General features: G+C 36.4%; 1 protein-coding gene across 1 annotated transcript in view; it reads right to left on the bottom strand.

The window, feature by feature from the left end:
- Positions 1-1,288: 1,288 nt before the first annotated feature.
- Positions 1,289-20,883, bottom strand: part of MOSPD2 (motile sperm domain containing 2) — a 51,053-nt gene continuing 31,458 nt past the window's right edge. The window contains exons 9-15 of the mRNA XM_004435136.3: positions 17,630-17,806; positions 16,580-16,692; positions 14,363-14,459; positions 13,133-13,229; positions 12,605-12,734; positions 3,476-3,578; positions 1,289-2,855 (exon numbers count right to left, since the gene is read on the bottom strand). Coding sequence (XP_004435193.2) covers positions 2,718-2,855; positions 3,476-3,578; positions 12,605-12,734; positions 13,133-13,229; positions 14,363-14,459; positions 16,580-16,692; positions 17,630-17,806 — 855 coding nt within the window. The 3' untranslated portion in view covers positions 1,289-2,717. The remainder of the gene's footprint in view (positions 2,856-3,475; positions 3,579-12,604; positions 12,735-13,132; positions 13,230-14,362; positions 14,460-16,579; positions 16,693-17,629; positions 17,807-20,883) is intronic.

Raw genomic sequence — 20,883 nt, forward strand, 5'->3', positions numbered from 1 at the left:
GGATTGGGGTGGACATGTGGCAGCTGTAGCGATAGGTTCCAAGATGGAGACCCCCAGTCGCGACAGTGAGTCCAACACTAAGTCTGCGGAAAACAGAGAGCTCCACTGAAGAGCAGCCAGACCCTGACCGGGGTCGAGGAGAAATGGGACACACTAAGGACAGGTTCACCTGATAACACAATTGCACCTTTGGAAGCTTTCGGCACTGTCCTTATAAAAATGCAAAGCAGGTCCAAAAGAAATTAATGCGATCTTTAAAAGGTCAGAGTGACCCTGAACATTGATCTTAAGATGCTTTATCAATTAGAGACCAGAGGTTTTTCCTGATGATATTTATTTCATAAACGTAATTATTTTTCTAAAACATTAAAATAGAAAACATGTTCTTTTGATCAATTTATACAAAGAAAATACCAATATAGTAATAAAATACTGAAAATATATGAAAAGCACCAGAACATTAGAGAAATTACACTGGCAACAATTCTAGGAATATATTTTTGCAATTGTACAATAAAGTGCTATTAAATTCAGTCAAAATTAGTGTCAAGATATAAAAACAGTTACGGTATTACTATGAAATTTGAGGCTAGGTTTACCAGTAATTGCATTTTTAGGCTACCTGCAGATCAAGCTAATGATATTTCATTAATATTTTCATGGAAAATCTATTAATTTCCATTCCCAAGTGAAAACAATCTAAATCTAAATGTTGGTCCCTGGTAATTTGGTCATGAACAGGTAATGATATGATTAAAAATAAAATTATTATAGAGTACCAAAAATAATAACCATACAAATGTGATTAAATAGAATCAAATGAAGACAGTAAAATCAAATGTAAATACATGTGATTAATCAAGACAACTACAAAAGTTTAGATGCCTTTGATTTTATAGTTAATTTTCAGTAATTTGTCACATTTAATAGACAAATAAATGTTAACAAAAAATGTTAGTAAATTCAACTGGCCAGACATTGGGGAAGAACATTTTAGTGAGTCAATGTACTTGTCATCTGAAACATTAAAGGGACACCGTTAGGACAATACATTTCCAATTTTGACTATTTCCTTGTTTATTTGCCAAGGAACAAAAAACATACACATCTGCTTTGGGATTAGATTATATTAAAGCCAGGACTCTAACACAGAATGGGAAACCACTGTGCACACACACAGGGAGGTACTATGGACAGTACTTAGGGTGGACTGCAGTCAGTCACTTTCACGGCTGGAGTTGGCAAACTGAAACAGAAAAACCCAAATTAAGACAACATATCAGACCAGTGTCCTTTTAAGGTTTTATTTTCTAGGCCAGTTCTGAAGGGACTCTATTATATCATTCTTCACGACTCAATTTGGAATCATCAACTTCTCAAGATGAAAGCCACCAACAATGAACCTCAGAATAAAAAAAATCTCCAAACATGGCTCAATCAAAACTCAAAATTTATTTTACAGGCAGACTATTTTTTCTTTCATATAAAGTAGATTTACATGTGAACCAACATGGACTGAAACTGGTCATATTAATGAGGAAAACAAACTAATTTCATTAGCGTCTGCTTCTGCAAGGTGTTTCTTTTTAGGAATTTAGGAATCAGCCTCGATGTTACTGTGACAAAGGCAGAGAGTATCAAGCAAGTCACTTAGCCCTGGTCTGAAGGTTTCACAGTCGATCGCGAGTTATATTTTTCACTCTTAAACGGAGAACTGACACTTGAGTTTAGATTTTTCTTTTTTTCACCCTATAGACACTCTGGTCTTTTGTCAAATTTACTTCTCACAGCTGATTTTAACAAGGAATCGAAATGTAAACGAAATATACTGCTATGCATCTCAAAAATTAACTTCTCAAAAAATTTTATCTCCTTTCACTTAGAAAAGAAAGTGAAGATGGTGCAATGGAGGATCAGGCCCTTATAATAAATGAAGCAAAAGGGTCAGTGTCCAGCCATAGTGAGCAACGCGAAACTGTGTAAAAAAGACTTAGAAACAGGGACTGAAGACATTTTCCTTCTGGACATTACTAACAATTCAAAGAAAATCCAATCAAACTTAGTTTCCCAAATTCTACCTAAACGAGAGTGTTCATAAAAAAGTCCGAGATTAAGAAAAGGCAGGCTGTTAAGGAAGACAGATAAGAAACAAAGGCTAAAGGTGGTTTGGCATTAAATAGTTTTACATTCCAAGAGAATATTGACTAGCATCTGGAAGTAATTCTCCAAAATACAAAGTCATTATTACAGAAATTACTCTGTTTTTTTCAACATGTGTATTCTATATACATAGTATAGAAAAGCTAATAAGTTGGCTCAGCTATAATAATTCTGTTATAAAAAAAGCAAATTACATTTTTTGGCTGCAACAAAGCATATTACACTTTTCAGTTCAGCTAATGTTTATACACAATAAAACAAGCTTTAAAAGTATTCAATTCAAAAGGAAAAAAATAAATTATATCTAAACTATTAATTTACACAACAAATATGCCTTTTCTTACTTTACTAACTAGCTATAGTCTCTTATAATCAATTTCTTCAGTGTTTCCTTATTCTAACAGTTTATTTTCAAGACATGTATCTGTTCCATCGCACATTTCCTTTTAGGAAGCACAGATGTGTGACACTTGTAGTAGCGTGGTGGAGAAGTTCTGGGTCTTACTTTTTCCAACTAATGAACGAAAGAGCCATGTTTCCTACCGAGCACCACTTCTTTAACTGTACAACAAATAAAAGAAAGAGATGACAAAAGCAAGCAAGAGCACTGCTAGGGAAAGCAGTAGCTGCTGGAACCAGATACAACGCTGAACTTGGTCTTCAAGCTTCCTATTGCTTTCTAGTAAACGATTGAGCTAAAGAGGGAAAAAAGGATGAAAGATTTGTATCAATAAAACAGTATATTAATCATGTAAATGACGAACAGGAATATTAGAAATCTCACAAACAGGAATATTAGAAATCCAAAAATTCATGGGATGGGGTCCATCTACTCTGAAAGGCGGGGAGCTGGAAATGCAACGAGGAATTAGATTTGTTTGGTGAACAGACGTGTATCTGCTTACTCTCATTTTGAAAAGGTCTAATTTTCTAGTTGAGAAAGGAGCTAAGCAATCACTTCCTGGAGGTACCAAAACCCACTACTCAGAAAGAGAGCCCCTCTGTCTGTTTCCAATTTAAATGTACTACATGGTACCTTTTCTATGAGATCGAATTCTTTGATACTCCCCAATGCATCATGTGCTTTCCTATATGGTCCCTGGTCCAAATTAAAATGGCCAGAGCTGTTAAAAAGTTAGTCGATCTCCAAAAGTAAACTCACCACTTACCATTTCTGATTTTGCTTCCCTTAACAAAGAGAGCGTTTTTGTTGTGTCTATGCCAAAGGTTTTCCTTAAGTCAGTGGGAAAAAATGGATTTCCAACATTAATTAGCATTTACAACTTTGTTTTAGTTAGGAAGAAAGAACACTTACTTGTAGATATAGATCTTCACTGGTTTTATCTGATACATTGAAAGCATTGTCTTTTAATGTAAGAGTGGTTGGTTTACTGCTCTCAACAATATGGCATCTTAACCTAAGACAACCCAAAGGAAACATAACTTTTTAAAATTTTTAATGAATTTTTTTCATACAAGTAAAATATAAAATGAAAAAAGTTAAACATAGAAGTATATGTAACAGAGGTGATAGTACTCTTCCTCTCCCCAGATACACCTAAGGTAGCAGCTCACTGTGTATTTATCTTTGAAGGGGAGCAGCATAAACCACCCCAAAATATGTCTCTTTGGCATAAGGATTATCTTGAGCTGATTATTTTTAAGAAACAGCTGACACAGGAGCAGCTCTGAAAACCAAGTACAAGTTAACCTTTTGTAAGAGATATTTACATTTATAAGGGAAATCTCCATTTGTAAGGGGGTCTCCTTTTCTGTACCAGGAAGAGAATGACTCTAAATTGCTAGAAACTCTTATCAATGGAGAAGGCAGGACTTAAATCTGCATAACAACCTTACTCTTGTTTACTGTGCTTTGCCTGGTCACCTCCCATAACTGCCCCCACCAACACTTTCTTTTGTCTTTAGCTGGAGATGGTATTTAAGGTGGTGACTTGGGCCATTTCGGGGAGTCACTCAGTTTTCCTAGGTATCTCCCATGTATACAGGAGGTATACGTGTTATTAAACTCCTGTTTTTCTCCTGTTAACCTGTCTTTGATGACCAGGGGGTGGGGGTCTCAGTTAAGAACCTAGAAGGGTAAAGGGAAAAATTATTTTTCCTCCCCTACAGTTTCATAACCTACTATGGGACCTGCTAAGACACCATACTTGCTCAGGAACCTGCAGATGGAATCCTACAAAACTTGCAGAAGCCTGCGAAGGGTAAGAACTCTTACCAAAGTCGGTTCTCCTGGACCCTCACTCTACTGCCAGGACAAGAGAAGAAGGTAAAAATTTCACCTTGTCCCTTCCTTTCCAAATCTAGATTAGCAGGAGAAAATATTTATGTGAACTAATTCCTTGGGTATAGTGACTTTGGTAGAAAGTTTTGTTATGAGTATCCTTGTTTTCTATTGATCCTTATTCTTCCCAGAGATGGTCCTTGTTTTCTTTTGTGTCATTTGTCATGCAGAAAACTATAGGCCAGATGAGGTTTTCATTTCCTCTTGTTCTATGTCTTGAGAGCTTAGCTTTATGACCGGTGAGAATATTCTCTGGTCTCTGCCAACTGGAGGATGCATGTATGTCTACATACATCTGGTGGCCAGCCAAATAGGCTGGGGATCTCAGCCACAAAGTGACAAGCAGCATTCTCTTTGACCATACCAGCTTTCATGGGAATTTGTCATAAGCGGTCCCAGTCCATAAGAGGCCTTTGTTGTCTCAACCTTTGTTGTCTTGTTAGTGCTAGAAAAGTCTCTGAATGTAGTGCCTGCCCGGTGTCACAGATTAGCAGGTCTGTGACTGAAGGCATCTCACATTCCTGTGGGTAACTGGAGACAGTTTTCACTACACCATTCTTACTGTCTGTGACAATGAAGGTCTTTGCTTTCTTAGGCTAACTCTCAGAGTAAACTTTCTGGATCTCATGAGGGTTGCATATTTTGCACCCTCTTTTGGGACACCTCTTGCATTCATGGTTAAGCCATAAAAAGGCTTATTGGTTTGAGTTGCTAGTGAGATTAATATAAGATCCTACTTGTCAATGGCCAGATGATGGATCCTTTGAATTGGAAAAATTTCTATGTCTGAAAAATTTTTAAAGAGCTCTCATCCTAAACAATTGTCTTATTGGTATCTATGGAAAGACCAAATTGAGAGGAGGGCACGAAGGAGTATAGTGGCCAGCCTTAGGGACTTCCTTTGCAACAGAAATTACAAAGCCCTTTTTACTTCCACTTTCAGAATATATCTACCAAATTTAGAGAAGAGTTAAAAAGATCAGTGGCCATTCAGGCCCCACTCACAGGGATGCTGACTGGCTGCTAAGGGGTGTTCTTCCCACCCATGATTATACTACAAGCCAGACAGTCCCCTGGGGAAAACCCTCCTCACAGAAGAAACATGACCAGAATTTTTCCCAGGCCCTCCTACAACAGATCAGGAAATGGAGCAGCTCATAGAGGTTTTCTCCCCCTAAGGTGAATTGGTCCAATGTTGAATTGTGCACTCAGAAAAAGGTGAGCGTTTAAAGGCCTTTGTTGAACACTTTATACAGACTTTTTAAAGGCATACTGCATTAAACCCTGAAGCTCCAGAACACAGAAATCATTTGATTTCCATCTTAGTTGGAAATCTTGTCCCTGATATAAAGCAAATTGAAGAGAATGTAGGTGGATGGGTGAATCAGTCCCTTGATATCATTCAGGCTGCAATCCAATTCTTCTGAGGAATTAAAAGCAACTGTTTTTGTCCTGCAAATCTTTACAAAACCAGAAATGCAGCTCTAGAAGCAACTCAAAGTTCACCTATCCTTACTAATCCCAAAACCTCCCCTATTCATCTCAAAATACTTGTAGGTATTGTAAAAGATCAGGACATTGGAAACAGAACTGCCTTGCCCTTAAGAAAAAGAAAAATTTAAATAGTAATTACTCTAGACCTCTGATAATAGGCAAATACATCCTAAAACTCCTAGAAAAAAACCTGGATACTTTCTCTGTGCCCTTGAGATATAAATTTTCTACTCCATCTTCTCTAGAACCTGCTAGCCAGCTCTTTGAAATGCAAACTTTAGGAAATGATTCTCATCAGAAGGAAAACAAGGAGCAATTTGGAAATAGGGCAAATGAAAAAAAATTAAAATACAAATATTAGTAAAAAAGCTTTAGCCATCTGAGCAGGTAAACTTATTCCAATTGGCAGAAACACAATTTGGATCCAACTGGTCTTTTATAAACTAGTGAGCTTTTTGTTATTGTACCTGATTCATGGCTAAAATTTTAGAACTACAGCTATAAGGTCCCTGTTTGTGCCTGTCTGTATGTCTGTGTGTGTCTACAGATGTTACAGATGTGTGATGTTTTTCTACCTCTGCACGGCATTGCCAAAATTAATTTGTAAAACCTCTATTCAACTGGCTTAAAGAAAAATCAGCACTTATCAAATTAAGTATTACCAAAACTCTCAGAACTATAGGAACTAACTCAAATGTTTTTCAAGTTCATGTGATCTGGGATAATCTTTGGTAAATAAAAGGTAGTTAAGTTTGTTGGTTTAATTAACATATGCATGTCTTCAGAGTTATCAACATTAGATATAATCCAGACATGCAACTTTTATTCTACCTGGGTTTACTATTCAAATAAGTTCATGTTATCTCTTTTACAAAATTTGTCAGCAACAAAAATAGATTGGGATGTTGGTTGACTTTGTCGAACGTCTCATGAAGTTTTTGTGAGTAGTCTAAACATAATTTTTGGGAGCAAGTGATTGAGATAAATTTAAGCGGGATAAGAGTTTTTAGGTGAACTTTTCAGCAATGATTATGTGTTATGCTATGTCTACTTAAAAATCGTTTTCCAAATCTCTTTGGTAACTTGAAACTTTAGAGTTTTGCTAAGTTAAATGATGGGAAATTCACTGAATATCTAGATCATTTCCAAATAAGATAAAATACTGAAACATTAATTACTGAACATAGGTTTATCTACTTTTGGCTTCTTATTACAGAGGAACTAAAGTTATTTGGATCTTGTGCCACACTGAAAAACTGTACTATGAGGAAGTATACACTTCTAATTATGAAATGTATTCATAAATTTGCCAATCTAAAGAATGCTGATGTAACAGACCACAATGGCTTACTTTTTACTTTTCACTAGAAATTAAGGTTTCTAAGGGTTAAGAAGCCAGGTCTAGTGCTTAAGATTCGGTGCTTTCACCACCAGGCTCCAGGTTTGTTTCCTGGTCAGGGAACCACACCACCTGTCTGTCAGTTGTCATACTGTGGCAGCTGCATGCGGCTATGATGCTGAAAGCTATCCCACTGGTATTTCAGATACCAGCAGGGTCACCCAGGGTGGATAGGTTTTAGCAGAGCATCCAGACCAAGTCAGACTAGGAAGGAGGACCTGGCCACCCACTTCTGAAAAAATTGGCCATGAAAACCCTGTGAATAGCAGCGCAGCATTGTCTGACATAGTGCCACAAGGTAAGAGGATGGTGCAAAAACACCAGGCAAGGTCCTGCTCTGCTGTACACAGGGTAACTAAGAGTCGGAATTGACTCAATGGCACTAACAACACAGGGTTAAGAATTCTAATTAATATATGTCATTAAAGCTACTAGAAATAATAAGGGAAACAACTCTGTATGCAAGGAAAGTAGGATGTGTTTTTGACCAAGAAAAGGTATGAGGTATGGAGAAGCATTTTTGTTAAGGGAAATAAAAGTAATTTCCTAAAGTAAAGCTGGTTATTTCAGAATAGGAAAGACGAGAATAAAGGACAAACTAAATGGATATAGAAAGTTGGGAAGAGAGAGAAAATTTTACCTTGTGTAGTCAAGCTGGCTAAAATTGAATGAATTTGTTATAAGGGTTTTAAAAATAAGCTTTAATATCAATAGTGTACTTATGTAAAACTAAAACTTAATTTTCTTTCATCTGCTACAAGGACAAAGTTTTATTGGACTATTGGACTGCTCCTGATAAGAGATTATGAAAGTTTTTTACCTTTTAAGTAATCTGCCTAGAAGGCAAAGATTTTACGATTTATCAAAATAATTTCCTGTGCTTCATGTTATCTTTTCATCAGATCTTTGATTACTTAAGAAAACTGAGTCTTCTAAAGATTAAAAAAGGTAAGTTTTGCTCATAACTATGTAACCTTTTGTATTTGCCTTTGAAATCTTTTATTGTCACTCTGGTTACATCAATAATTAAGTATTGTTTCATAATGATCTATGATCCTATTTAGTCAAGTGTCTAAAACCTTTTGATATTTTTGACAAACTTTCCAAAATCAAATTCTAAATGAAGTCTTTTTGATCTCAAACTAACTTTGGGCTTTTCCAGAGGGCCCCTGGAACATCTCAAAAGATTTGTTCTCTCTCCTTATAAAAAAAGAGATATTAAACTAATTAGGCTTATTTGATATATTAAATTACATGGGAAGCCTTGTCAAATAAGAATACTAAACCTTCTTTAGATTATATTTGTATGGATATATGTTATTAATATAAGTGTTCCAGAAATTATATAAAATTCCTAGAAATCTGCTATGTCCTGGTATAATGTTATCACTTGTAATTCTAGTTATTATCTTAAACTGTTGTATGTCACAGAAATAACCAAATTTCCTTGTCAATAGCATTATAATGAACTCTCATCAGATCTTTAACCATGGCCATTTTTAAGTCTTTTTGTCATTTACAGAAGTTATTGTTTCACTCATGCTTTTACAAATGTGTCTCCCTCTTCAGAGAGATTCATGGAAAGGGCTCTGACAAGTATTCTAGAATACAGGGTTCTGATAACTTAAAGATCATAAAACTGAACTGGTTAAGAATTTCCAGAACTAATGGAAAAACTGGATTCAAGCAGAATAAGAATAACATGGGATGGAATGAACTGATTATAACCTTTATGACTTTTTGTTTGAAACAATGCTGCTTCTTTAATGTTTTGTTTTTCACAATTTAAGGAACACTTTTTCTCTTAAGCTACCTATGATTTACCACAATTTGGTAAATTATACCTTTGTAAGCAGAATTGAAATAATTTTTCTCCCTACCTCATCCCTCCAGAATTCAAAAACTCTTAGTGAGTATTCTTATTTTCATGGCAATATAGTTATCTGCATAAGTTCAATAAGAATCTGTTCTCCTTGTAACAGCACACAATTGGAAACATGGATATATTACCAAGGCTTTCACTGGAATGTCATACTTGAGAAAATGATAGGCATAAAATCAGATATGACCAGACAGCTTTAAGGAACTAAGGTTGACTTTATGGAGCCCATAAAGCCTCTTGGAAAAAACTGACCTGGTCTCTTGCTTACAGGGTTCTGGAGAGCCTTACCAGGTGAGTAATGAAAGTCACTTCCTGGCAGGCTCAGGATATTTTGGGGACCTCAAGAAGAGAGGAATACACCTAAAACTGTATAATAACCTTACCCTTGTTTACTGTACTTTTCCTGATAGCCGCCTATAACTGGCTCCCCCCACCAACATCTTTCTTTTGTCTTTAGCTGGAGTTGGTATTTAAGGTGGTGGCGTGGGCCATTTTGGGGAGTTTTACTCAGTTTTCCTGGGTATCTCCCATGTATACAGGAGGTATACATGTTTGAACTTATGTTTGTTCTTCTCTTGTTAATCTGTCTTTGATTACTAGGGGGGTGGGGGTCTCAGCCAAGAACCTAGAAGGGTAGAGGTAAAATTATTTTTCCTTCCCTACATCTTCCAGCTTATTAATGCATGTATAAATAACACAAGCAATTACAGATACTGCTCAATAACCTATGGAAAGTTTTTTATATGGCATTCATAGAATTCATCCGATCTTATGATTTGAAGGAAACCACTCTTTCTAGATGGGAGGCAGTGCTTTACTTGGGCTTTCAGTACCAAACCACCAAGTCTCCCTCTTTCTGTGAGAAAAGTGATTCCCTCTTGACAGTTTATATAAAAAAAAGAACAAAGCAACTTATACATAACCAAACCAAAAAACTCCATAATTTGATGGACTGTTTCATAAGAACTTCAAATTAATCTCTGATATCTTTTATACCAGTCTTCCTGAACCTTTCAATATGTTTCCATAGCCATGCCTTTGACAAAAATAAACTCTTGATAAAAAGTTGAACCTCCTGTAATATAACTTGAAAACTTAAGTATCTAGCTACTCCATCTAAAAACAAGTCAAATCCATCATGAACCTTACCTATGTCTGTGTTCCCTCCTCCCTCCTAAGGCTGATCCCTACCTTGGCTTTAGGTCCTGTCCCTTCCAGCTTTCTCAGGAATTTCGCTGTCAATGATTTATCTTGTATGGTCGGCCTCTCCTTCTCAGATGGCCCTTGCTATGGTTTTAAATAATGCTCAAATATCTCCCATTAAAAAAACCCAAACAAAACAACCCTTTCATCAACACCACATTCTCCCTTCCAAATATGACCCCTGGTCCCTCCCCAACAAGCTAAACCTCCACAACAGTCTTACTACCTCCATTTCTTTGGCATCTGGCTCCTCTCTCATATGTGGCTCTTGCTGCCTGAAAGTGCTCCCCGTGTGGTCATCGATTGATGACCTACATGATGTATGTCACCAGCAATGGCCACTGCTCACACCTCATCTTTCTGGACTAGCATGGCAGCACCTGGTACGTCTGGTCATTTCCTTCTTTGTGAAACATGTTCTTCCCTGGGCTTCCATAATGCACCTCTCCTACTGGTTTCCCTTCTGACTCCCTGCTGAACTGTCTTCCTCTGGCCACTAAAAGTTCCTTTTGGCTAGGTCTAACTTTTACTCTCTTGCTGGGATGAAATAAAGCTTGTCTCCCCAGGCCCACTCTTGTTCTCCTTCCCTCTGTAAAGAATCCCGTAAATGGTAATCTCATCAAAGGCAAATCAGATCAGGTTGACACTCTCCCACTGGTTTTATGATGGTGATCAAGCTTCTCCCCTGGGCCCTGTCTGCCTCTCCAACTTTTTCTTACCATGGATCCTCTCATATTCTGTGTTCCAGCCGTATCTGTATTCTTTCAACTCCTTTTCTGAAGATTTAACTCAGCTGTGACCATTACTAACTAGGTCTCCCAGCTTCTCATCTAAAAAGTAAAAAAAAAATCTACCTCCTAGGGTTGTTTCAATGACTAAATGAATAAATAAGAGTAAAGCGCTCAGAACTGTGCTGGCACATAGTAACCTCTATTTAAGTGTTAACTCAATATTACTCTTTCACCTGTGTCTGCCCATAGTCTTATTTTCCACACAGTTCCTACAATAATCCTTTAAAAAAATAAGCCAGATCACCTCATGGCTTGGCTCAGCACCAATTAATGGTTTCTCCTCTCAAAATCAGAAGTCCTCACCATGGCAATGATTTGGCTCCCTACTATCTCTTTGACTTCATCTCCCACAACGTCCCCCCTTACCAGATTCAAGCTACACTGACCTCCTTGCTAGTCCTCACACAGGCCAAGCACACTCCTTTTTCCATTTGTGTTTCCCTCTATCTGGAAAGCTCTTTTTCCAGTTATCTATGTGGCTTATTCTCTCATTTCCTTCAAGTCCTACTCAAATGTCAGAGTGGCCATCCTTAACTACTTTCAATTGAGATTTCTCAATCTTGGCACTACTGACATTTTGGGCTAGATCATTCTTTGTCATGGGGGGTTGTGCTGTGCATTTTGGGATGTTTAGTAGCATCTCTAGCCTCTACCCACTAGAAGCCCATAGCGCACCCTATCACCCAGTTGTGACAACCAAAAATGTCTCCAAACATTGACAAGTGTCCCCTGGGGGACAAAACTGGGCACACTCCAAAATAAAACCGCAACACAGCCTTCTTCTCTATTCTCCTTTTCATAGGCATACATGTCACAGGTTTTTCCCCTCTTAAACAGGATAACGTCACACACATTTTTCTGAGTAGGTTTTTTTCCCCTAATAAGATATCACAGATGTCTTTCCATATCAGAACAAACAGACTTATCTCACTCTTTTGAATGGCTGCAGAGTACCCCTTAGTGTGGATATACTCAAATGTATCTCACTATTGCTTTATTGGTGATCATTTAGGTTCTTTCTTTTCCATTTTTCATTAGTACAAATGATGCTGCAACAAACATATGCTAGTACATAAGGTGAGCATTCCTATAAAGGGAATTGCTGTGACAGAGAAAGCTGTGTTTGTATCTGACACAACCAGATTCTTGCACTGGCCTGCAAGCAAGTCTCTGTTATTAGCAACCTCCTTGAGAAACTCCAAGTCTCATTCAACCGGGCACCACCCTAGAACCTTGCAGAGCTTGAGGACCACACTAGAAGCCTAAATGTCTCCAAATGCAAGAAGGAAGGGATGCCTGCCTAGCCCATGTAGGCACACTTCTCTGTCTGATTCTTCCCATCACATTTGAGAGCCTGTGAGTAAAAAGCATACCTATGTTCCATCACTTTACTTCTGGGAACTTCTTTCCAGAACTGAGTCAATTCCGCCGGGCCCGTGCCAGATGACTGTTCCATTTCTGCAGCCATTATCAGAAAACGGTCCTGGGCAGAGACTGTTAAACCTGCATTCCAAAAGGGTAAATTATTATATAAACAGGAACCTTTAAAAAGGGTTGGATATGTGGTTTAAGGCATTATTCTAGAAAACAACATTATGGAAAAAGAATAATACGGAACTACCTTTAAAAAAAAAAGTTCTCCTAAAAATGAGGACTTTCTTTGAAATTTAATTTTACTTGTTAAAAAACAATTAAAAATTTTTAATGTGGAAAGGGCAATGTTAATGAGACCCATTTGCCCATCTCATTTTACACGTGAGGAAACAGATGCCTTGAGTAGGGTGAGGTGATTGCTGACACTGCTAATTTCTAGATTCTAGTCCAGCTCTGCTGACTCATCACTCAACCCCAGGTTCCCCCACCCCTCAACACCCCACTGTGGCCATCAGGTGACAACTCACCCCCGTGGGGAGACACAACTATATCAACTGATGCACCAGGGTCACAACTGCTATTGCTTGGCTTGACTCTGTATTTTTCTGGAGCAGTTGTTCTCACCTGTTTATAAAACACAGTAATCACATAATAACCTTTGCTTTTCAGGGGGAAATAGCTTAAAAATGACTTTAAAAAATTAATAATAAACAAAGTCTGTAAAACAATCTTGGTGGTTAAGCACAGAATGTATCTTTCCCCATCAACAGTGAAAAAAGCACCTCAACCGATTTAAAAAAAATATATTCACTCATAAGTCCAATTGTCACTTAGCCTTCCTCTTAATTTTTTTTTTTTGTGAGGAAGATCAGCCCTGAGCTAACATCCATGCCAATCCTCCTCTTTTTTGCTGAGGAAGACTGGCCCTGGGCTAACATCCGTGCCCATCTTCCTCTACTTTATATGGGACGCCACCACAGCATGGCTTGACAAGTGGTGTGTCGGTGTGCGCCTGGGATGTGAACCCCGGGCTGCTGCAGGGGAGTGCGCGCACTTAACCACTACGCCACGGGGCCGGCCCCTTAGCCTTCCTCTTAAATAAAAAAATTAATCCATCTGTTAAATATTTATCTTGTCCGGTAATCACCTGAATTTAATACAAATTCAAAAAACTGAGTGCACATTAGAACACGTGTTTCAACAGCATTCAGAAATTAAAAAACAGTTGATAATCAAAGGACATCCAGAACATCCTAGTGGTTAAATTTAAATTAAATAGACAATTTAAGGAAGTAATACCTACAATATGGGGCGATGGTGGACTCAGTCTTGTTACACTTAACGCTTAGTATCTGGTTAGTATCCAGTATAAACCATACTCCAGAATATACCATACTTGGGGGAAAATGCACTTTCGATTTTATAGTTTTATTTTTCACTGTTAAGATTTAAATTATTCATATAATGGAGAGTGATTTTCCTCGGGTTTTTATTTACTAACAGACATTATGCCCTGGGATTAATTGGACATTAGCCTATTACTATACATTAAAGATTGAGATACAGATCCCAGGAAAAATTTTAGATAAGCTATGCCACGTGGTTAGAACTAGAGGGCAGAATAACATGCTTAAAAATATAATAAATAAAAACATTGTACAAGTTCAAAATTATCAATCTTTCAATTAAAATACATGTAAAATCCCTTTCCATGTCAAATTTTGACACATAATTTATTATATATTTCAGATATTTACCTTAAATGCCACTATGTTTTTAGTTACATTTGTCAACACTATTAAAGTTTTCTTCTCTCCAGATTCTGTACTTCCAAAATACAGTTCTTCCGCTGGGCTAGGTGTTGACAAAAGCATAAGACATTTGTATTACTTAGAATAAATGACAATTTAATCATTAGCTTGAAGAAAAGTATTTGGTTAATATTTTATGCTCATTTGTATGAAGAGATTATATCAAAAAAGAAAAGATTACAAAACAATTACCTAATATATTTTGTATTTTAATCTTACTGATTCAATGCATGCTTTTAAAAAAGTCTTATGGTTTTCCCCAAGATAAAAAGAAAATAGGAAGGAACAGAAAGAGAGAATTAGGAAGATTCTTAATTAGTCCTATAGTAATCAGCATCATCTTAAGGTACATTTATTTAAACTCTTTGGAAGGTTACAGATAATCATCAAAACAAAGAAAGAACTGCTGCTTCAACTGTACCTAATTACAAACAGATTAGAATGGGGCATATTTTTATACACCAACAGAGAAAAGCATAACTTAAAAAGAAAGATCATTAGGGATGTATTTAAGCAACAGAATAATTCCTTACTATAAAGGCTTTTCCTAAGTAATATGGGAGGAGAAAAATAAACACAGAAATAAAATTTGGGGTGGGAACTTCAGGAAGAATTTGTCAAATAGTAAAATCAGTGAACTTCAAAATACAAATTTTACTATTATTGGCCAATGTAATGCCCATGACCTAAAATAAAAACTAAAAGACTCAAGCAAAGTTTGTGTAGTTTAATTATATTAGCCAAATTATATCAGGTGCCTCCAAACAACAGGAAGGACAGTGTTTTTGTTCTAGATAAAAAGGTGAATTCTTCAGATAGCTCTTGACTTTGAGCTACATCTTTAAACAGATTTCATTTTATATCAGGAATGCCTACATATCAGAAATATTTATTCATCTAGCGAACACACATTTTTAAGGAAGCGCTCTCCCAGGAGGACTCTGTCCAGCTTTGGACATCAATTAGCATGGTTGCTGGCTTCCTTTTAGAACCTGATCTGAAATGGGCCACAGAAAAGACAGGAAGGTTATGGTTCTTAGAACTGCTCTAAGATGTTGGATGGGTCCCTGGGCCACGTGTAGGAAAAGGGCCTTGACCCTCCTGGGGGCAGAGGGGCGTGGGGACAGACGGCGTGTAGAGCCCAGAAGTGCAGGCCTAGAAGCCACCCTGTTCCACTATGGCTTTCTCCCTAGCCGGCTCTTCCAGCTAGACCTTGACCTTTATAAGCCAGGACCTACGGTTTTGACAGGCGTCCAGTGAAAAAACAGTGTGTAACTTCCAAACCAGTAGAGGGAAAAGTGGGAAAAAAATAAACAAAAAAACTCCAAAGGGGGAAAATGGCAATGGAAAACAGAACATGCATGCATGTTTCCCTCCCTCCCCCCTCACACACTCATACACACACAGATGGTGGAGATAAATCCAAACATAAGTAATGAAAATATATGTAAACAAACCAATCTTGTCAATTAATAGAAAATCTCAGGTTAGATTTTTTAAAACTCTGGCCGATTGTTCCTAAGAGTCATACCTAAAACAGTTACATGGAAAGGTTTCAAGTAAAGGGATAGAAAATGATATATTAGGTCATCACTAAATAAAGTTGGTATAGCAATATTAACATAAAGCTATATAGATTTACCAACCAAAAGCATCATTAGTGAGAAAGGTCTTTACATAATGATACAAGAAATAATCCTGAATCTTTTGGATCGAATAATCTAAAAACAAAACTACAGATGTGCTAAAATTTGGCTTTGGTAAAAAAATCCATTTTTCTGGTTCAGCTTTAGCTTTTGGAAGGTCAAATAGATAAATGCCTACTTCAATGTTGTTTCTGGCATTCTCAAACTTGTGCAAGTCAAACAGTATTAGTAAAATGAGAAAAATACATGTCATTCAGATTTATTGTTAATATATGAATACTCACTTTTATTACCAGACGTGGGATGAGGGCCCTTTAAACACACTCAATGGACTAAATAACACAAAGATAGCTAAAAATATCCACTATGTCTGGAAACCAAAGTGAGTCTCAGATAACCCTTAATTTTGTATTTCCACAGTTTCAAAACAGTACAGAAGTCTTCTTAATTTTGCAATTCACTTAAGATGATCAAGATATGTTATAAGAGCACAGCTAATAAAATCCTCAACTATTACCTGATGTGTAATAAGGGCCCTTTAAACACACTCAATGGTTTCTTGAAAGCTTTCATTTTGGAATCAACTTTTTCATGTTCCTCCGCTTTGGAAGTAGATTCAGGTAGGTTAATCTAAAAACAAAAAAAAAAAAAAAAGAAAGAAAGAAAAGATAAAGGATTTAGTTTTACACTGACGGGCAGTTCATTAGGTCAAAAAGTAAACATTATAGTGATCCAACCCAAATTATAACCTTTGACGTAGGTTTATTATATTTAAATTATACATTTAACCTACATTAACATGACCGGTACCATATATTTAAGTGCTTACTATAAATAGGTCACCACAGAAAATATAACATGGTCCTTCCCTTAAGAGTCTTTAAATTTGTTCTAAATTATAATTTATTTATCCCTCTATCAAGCCTCTGATGATTCATAAAAAGATAACTAAGTGCTCTTTAAAAAACGAAATAGAGGAGGTAGATCAAGGTAAAATTTTAAATTAATTACTTTTTATTTTAGATAAATAAAAAATATTTTAGATAAAACAATTCCATCCAGGTGCATTTTGCCAATTTTTATACAAAAGCATGGAATGAGCTTTTTTTCTTTAAGATATATATATATATATATATTTTTTTTTTGAGGAAGATTGGCCCTGTGCTAACATCTGTTGCCAATCTTCCTACCTTTTTTTTCCTTTTTTCTCCCCAAAGCCCCAGCACAAAGTTGTGTATCATAGTGGCATAGTTTTAGCTCCTCTATGTGGGGTGCCACCTCCACATGGCTTGATGAGTGGTGAGTAGGTCCCCGCCCAGGATCTGAACTGGCGAACCCCAGGCTGCCAAAGCGGAACGCGCGAGCCACCAGGCCGGCCCCAGAATCAGCCTTTTATATACTATATCAGCCATACTGATCAGCTAGTGCCATCCTTCATCTTTTTACAAACAAAGATGTGGAAGGACAGCAAGTGAAGTGAATCACGCAAAATCACATAGCCAGCTAGTGGTAGGATTGGGACTAGGCCACAGCTTTTGACTTGATTTCATTTTTTTGTTAAAATTACCTTTTTTAGAAGAGGTGTTTGTTCTTCATTAGAAATTGTTTCCAAGGTTTCTTTGCCATCACTTTCTATATCTTCTTTACTTGAAGTTTCATCCTCACTTGCAATAGGACCATTTTCACACAATGGTGTCTGGAAGTCATCATCTACTAGTGGTGGATAACTATATTTGAAAGGATCCTGAAAGAAAAGAATTCTGTATCAGCCTGCTAAGAGATGGGTAGAGAAATACTTCTTTTAGTAAAGTTAAAATCCATTCCTCAGGCCAAGAAAATAGTGAAATTTAAAACAAACAAACAAAAAAAACATTTCAAACCAGAAAGGAAAAGAGCAGTAAGTGGTGTGAGACAACTGGCCAGTTATCTGTAAAAGAAATTCTCAGATGAATAAAAGCTTTAAATTTGTGTGTGTGTATGTGTATGTATGTGTGCGTGTATTTTTTAAAAACCATATAAGCTCTAGAACAACACATAGGAAGATTAAAAAAAAAAAACACAAAACCTAAGTAGGGAAGGCCTTTCTAAGCATAGCAAAAACATAGAAGGCATGAAAATACTGATAAAAATTGAGCACACTAAAATGAAACATTTCTGAATGGCAAGAAACAAAACCCAACCAATCAACCAACCAACCACCAATGCCCTCAACTCCCCCCCAAAAATCTTAAAAACCAAAGTCTTTTTTTTTAAAGACCACAACTGGGAAAACATGTACCGCACACGTTAGAAAGACAGCTTTTGTTAATATATACAAATCAACAAGAAAAGAGCAATAACCCAACAGGATAAGAAATAAAGGAATGACACAGAGTTCATAGAAAAAGAACAGACTGCCTTTTAAATCATAAAAAATATGCTCAACATCACTTACAATAAAAGAAATACAAATTAAAACCACAATATTTTTTACCTGAGACTGGCAAAGATTATAAAAATGAGAATATGTGGTGTTGGCAAGGATGTGGTTCAAGCATTCTCACACATTATTGGTAAATGGGCACAATCTCTTTAGAGGGAAATTGGCAATAGCTATCAAAATTTAAACTAAATATACCCATTGACCTAATGATTTTAATTCTAGGAGTTTATCTTCTATGTATACTGCTGCACCTGTATACCAAGTTATTTACAAGAATATTCACTGCAGCACTATTAGTAATGGCAAAAGATTAAAAAACAACTAATGGTCCTTCAAAAGAGAACTGATTAAAATACACATTATGTTATATCCACACAACAGAATATTCTGCAACAGTTTAAAAAATCAGGTAGACCTCTATGAATCAATGTGGTATGACCTAAAAATAAATGATGTGCAAAAAGAACCACAACAGAACAATAGATATGGTATGTGATTATTATGTAAAAAAAATGATAGAATAAAACTTGGAAGCAGTGAGTGCCTTTAGGGAGTGACAGTGGGCAGTGACCTGGGGAGGGAGATGTACTTTTCACTGTACTGTTGTACTTTTCAGTCTTTGGTATTGTTTGCTTCGAAAAAAATAAATCACGTGTATGTATTACCTTTGGGAAAAAAAATTTATATTAAAGAATAGTAGTCCTACTACAATTTTGACCACAATCCTGAAGAAATATACCACTAACAACAGAGAAGGGAAATAACCTTTTATACCCCCAAAAATAAAAATACCTTGCACTAAATGCTATTAATTTTAAGATACAATAATTCTATAGGCAAATTATTATAAATGATGACTCAATTAAATTGCTATTTTAACTAAGGGTAGTACTTGAAATGAACCATACTCTGTTTTTCTAGGTTAAAATGTGAAATATAAAGCCTCAGAATAGAAAAGCAGCAAATTTCAAATTAAAAATATTGGTTCAAGTTTTTTCTAGTCAAAGAAAACAAACAAAAGGACATAAAACTTTTCATCTTGCTAGTCCCTTGGTTCTGGCTGAATACAATTTTGCCAAGTAGGCAGTATACAAAGTAGATTGTAAAAATCAAATAATTGAAGTATTATCAATAAAGTTAACCCAAAGCATACCAAATTCATAGGTTTCACAGTTTATAAAAAAAAGTGATTACCACAATATGTTTCATTGTTATGTAGTATTAAAAATTTAACACATATCGGCCGGCCCTGTGGCTTAGCGGTTAAGTGCGCGTGCTCCGCTACTGGCAGCCTGGGTTCAGATCCCGGGCACGTACCGACGCACTGCTTCTCCGGCCATGCTGAGGCCACGTCCCACATACAGCAACTAGAAGGCTGTGCAACTGTGACATACAACTATCTACTGGGGCTTTGGGGAAAAAAAAATACTAAAAAAAAAATTTAACACATATCTACTTACTCCTGGTCTCTTATTTGTAAGTAGTAAAATCATTTCAAAAAAATCTTGAGAGTATACATTATCTTTTAAATTAAAGAGACTGTTCAAGAGTAAACAACTGGAAGCAAATTAAAGACATATCAAAAGGAAATTAAATAACTTATGGTTATTAATTAAAAAATTTATAGTTGATCTCTAGACACTGGAATACTATGTAGCCATAAACAAGAGTAAGACAGCTTGTCACATACTGATTTAGAATGATCTCTAAGACATGTTGTGAAGAAAAAAGTACTATGCACGATAGTGTAGAAATACACTATTTGTTTAGAAGAGATGGGAGGGAGAAAGAATGACATATACACTATATTTGCTTATGTATATAACATATACTAAAGTTGCTTATATAGGCAATACAGATTCCTGGAAATAAATATGAGAAATGGAACTGGGGAGGGGAATAGTGTGGTTGGGATAGCAATAGAAAGATTTTTTACTGAATACTTGTTTCTGAATACTTTTCAGTTTAGAACTGTGTAAATACATAACCTATTAAAAAATAAAAATTTAACAACTTGAAAACTTAAATAAAAAATGTAACACTGCTTTGTTTTCTTTTTTTTTTTTTTTGAGGAAGAGTGGCCCTGCACTAATATCTGTTGCCAATCTTCCTCTTTTTCTTTGTTCTCCCCAAAGCCCCAGTACATAGTTGTATATCATAGTTGTAGAGTTATAGCTCCTCTATGTGGGACGCTGCCTGGGCATGGCTTGATGAACGGTGAGTAGGTCTATGCCCAGGATCCAAACCGGTGAACCCGGGGCCGCTGAAGCGGAACGTGTGAACTTAACTGCTACACGGCCGGGCCAGCCCCTGTAACGCTGCTTTCTATTTGGGGGGTATCTATGATCTTTCTTTGGATGTTAAGATTTTGCTTTCCTTTTTCCTTGAGGAAAGAATAT

Source organism: Ceratotherium simum, chromosome X, assembly GCF_057802395.1.
Source record: "Ceratotherium simum simum isolate JZ-2026a chromosome X, ASM5780239v1, whole genome shotgun sequence".
Classification (NCBI taxonomy): domain Eukaryota; kingdom Metazoa; phylum Chordata; class Mammalia; order Perissodactyla; family Rhinocerotidae; genus Ceratotherium; species Ceratotherium simum.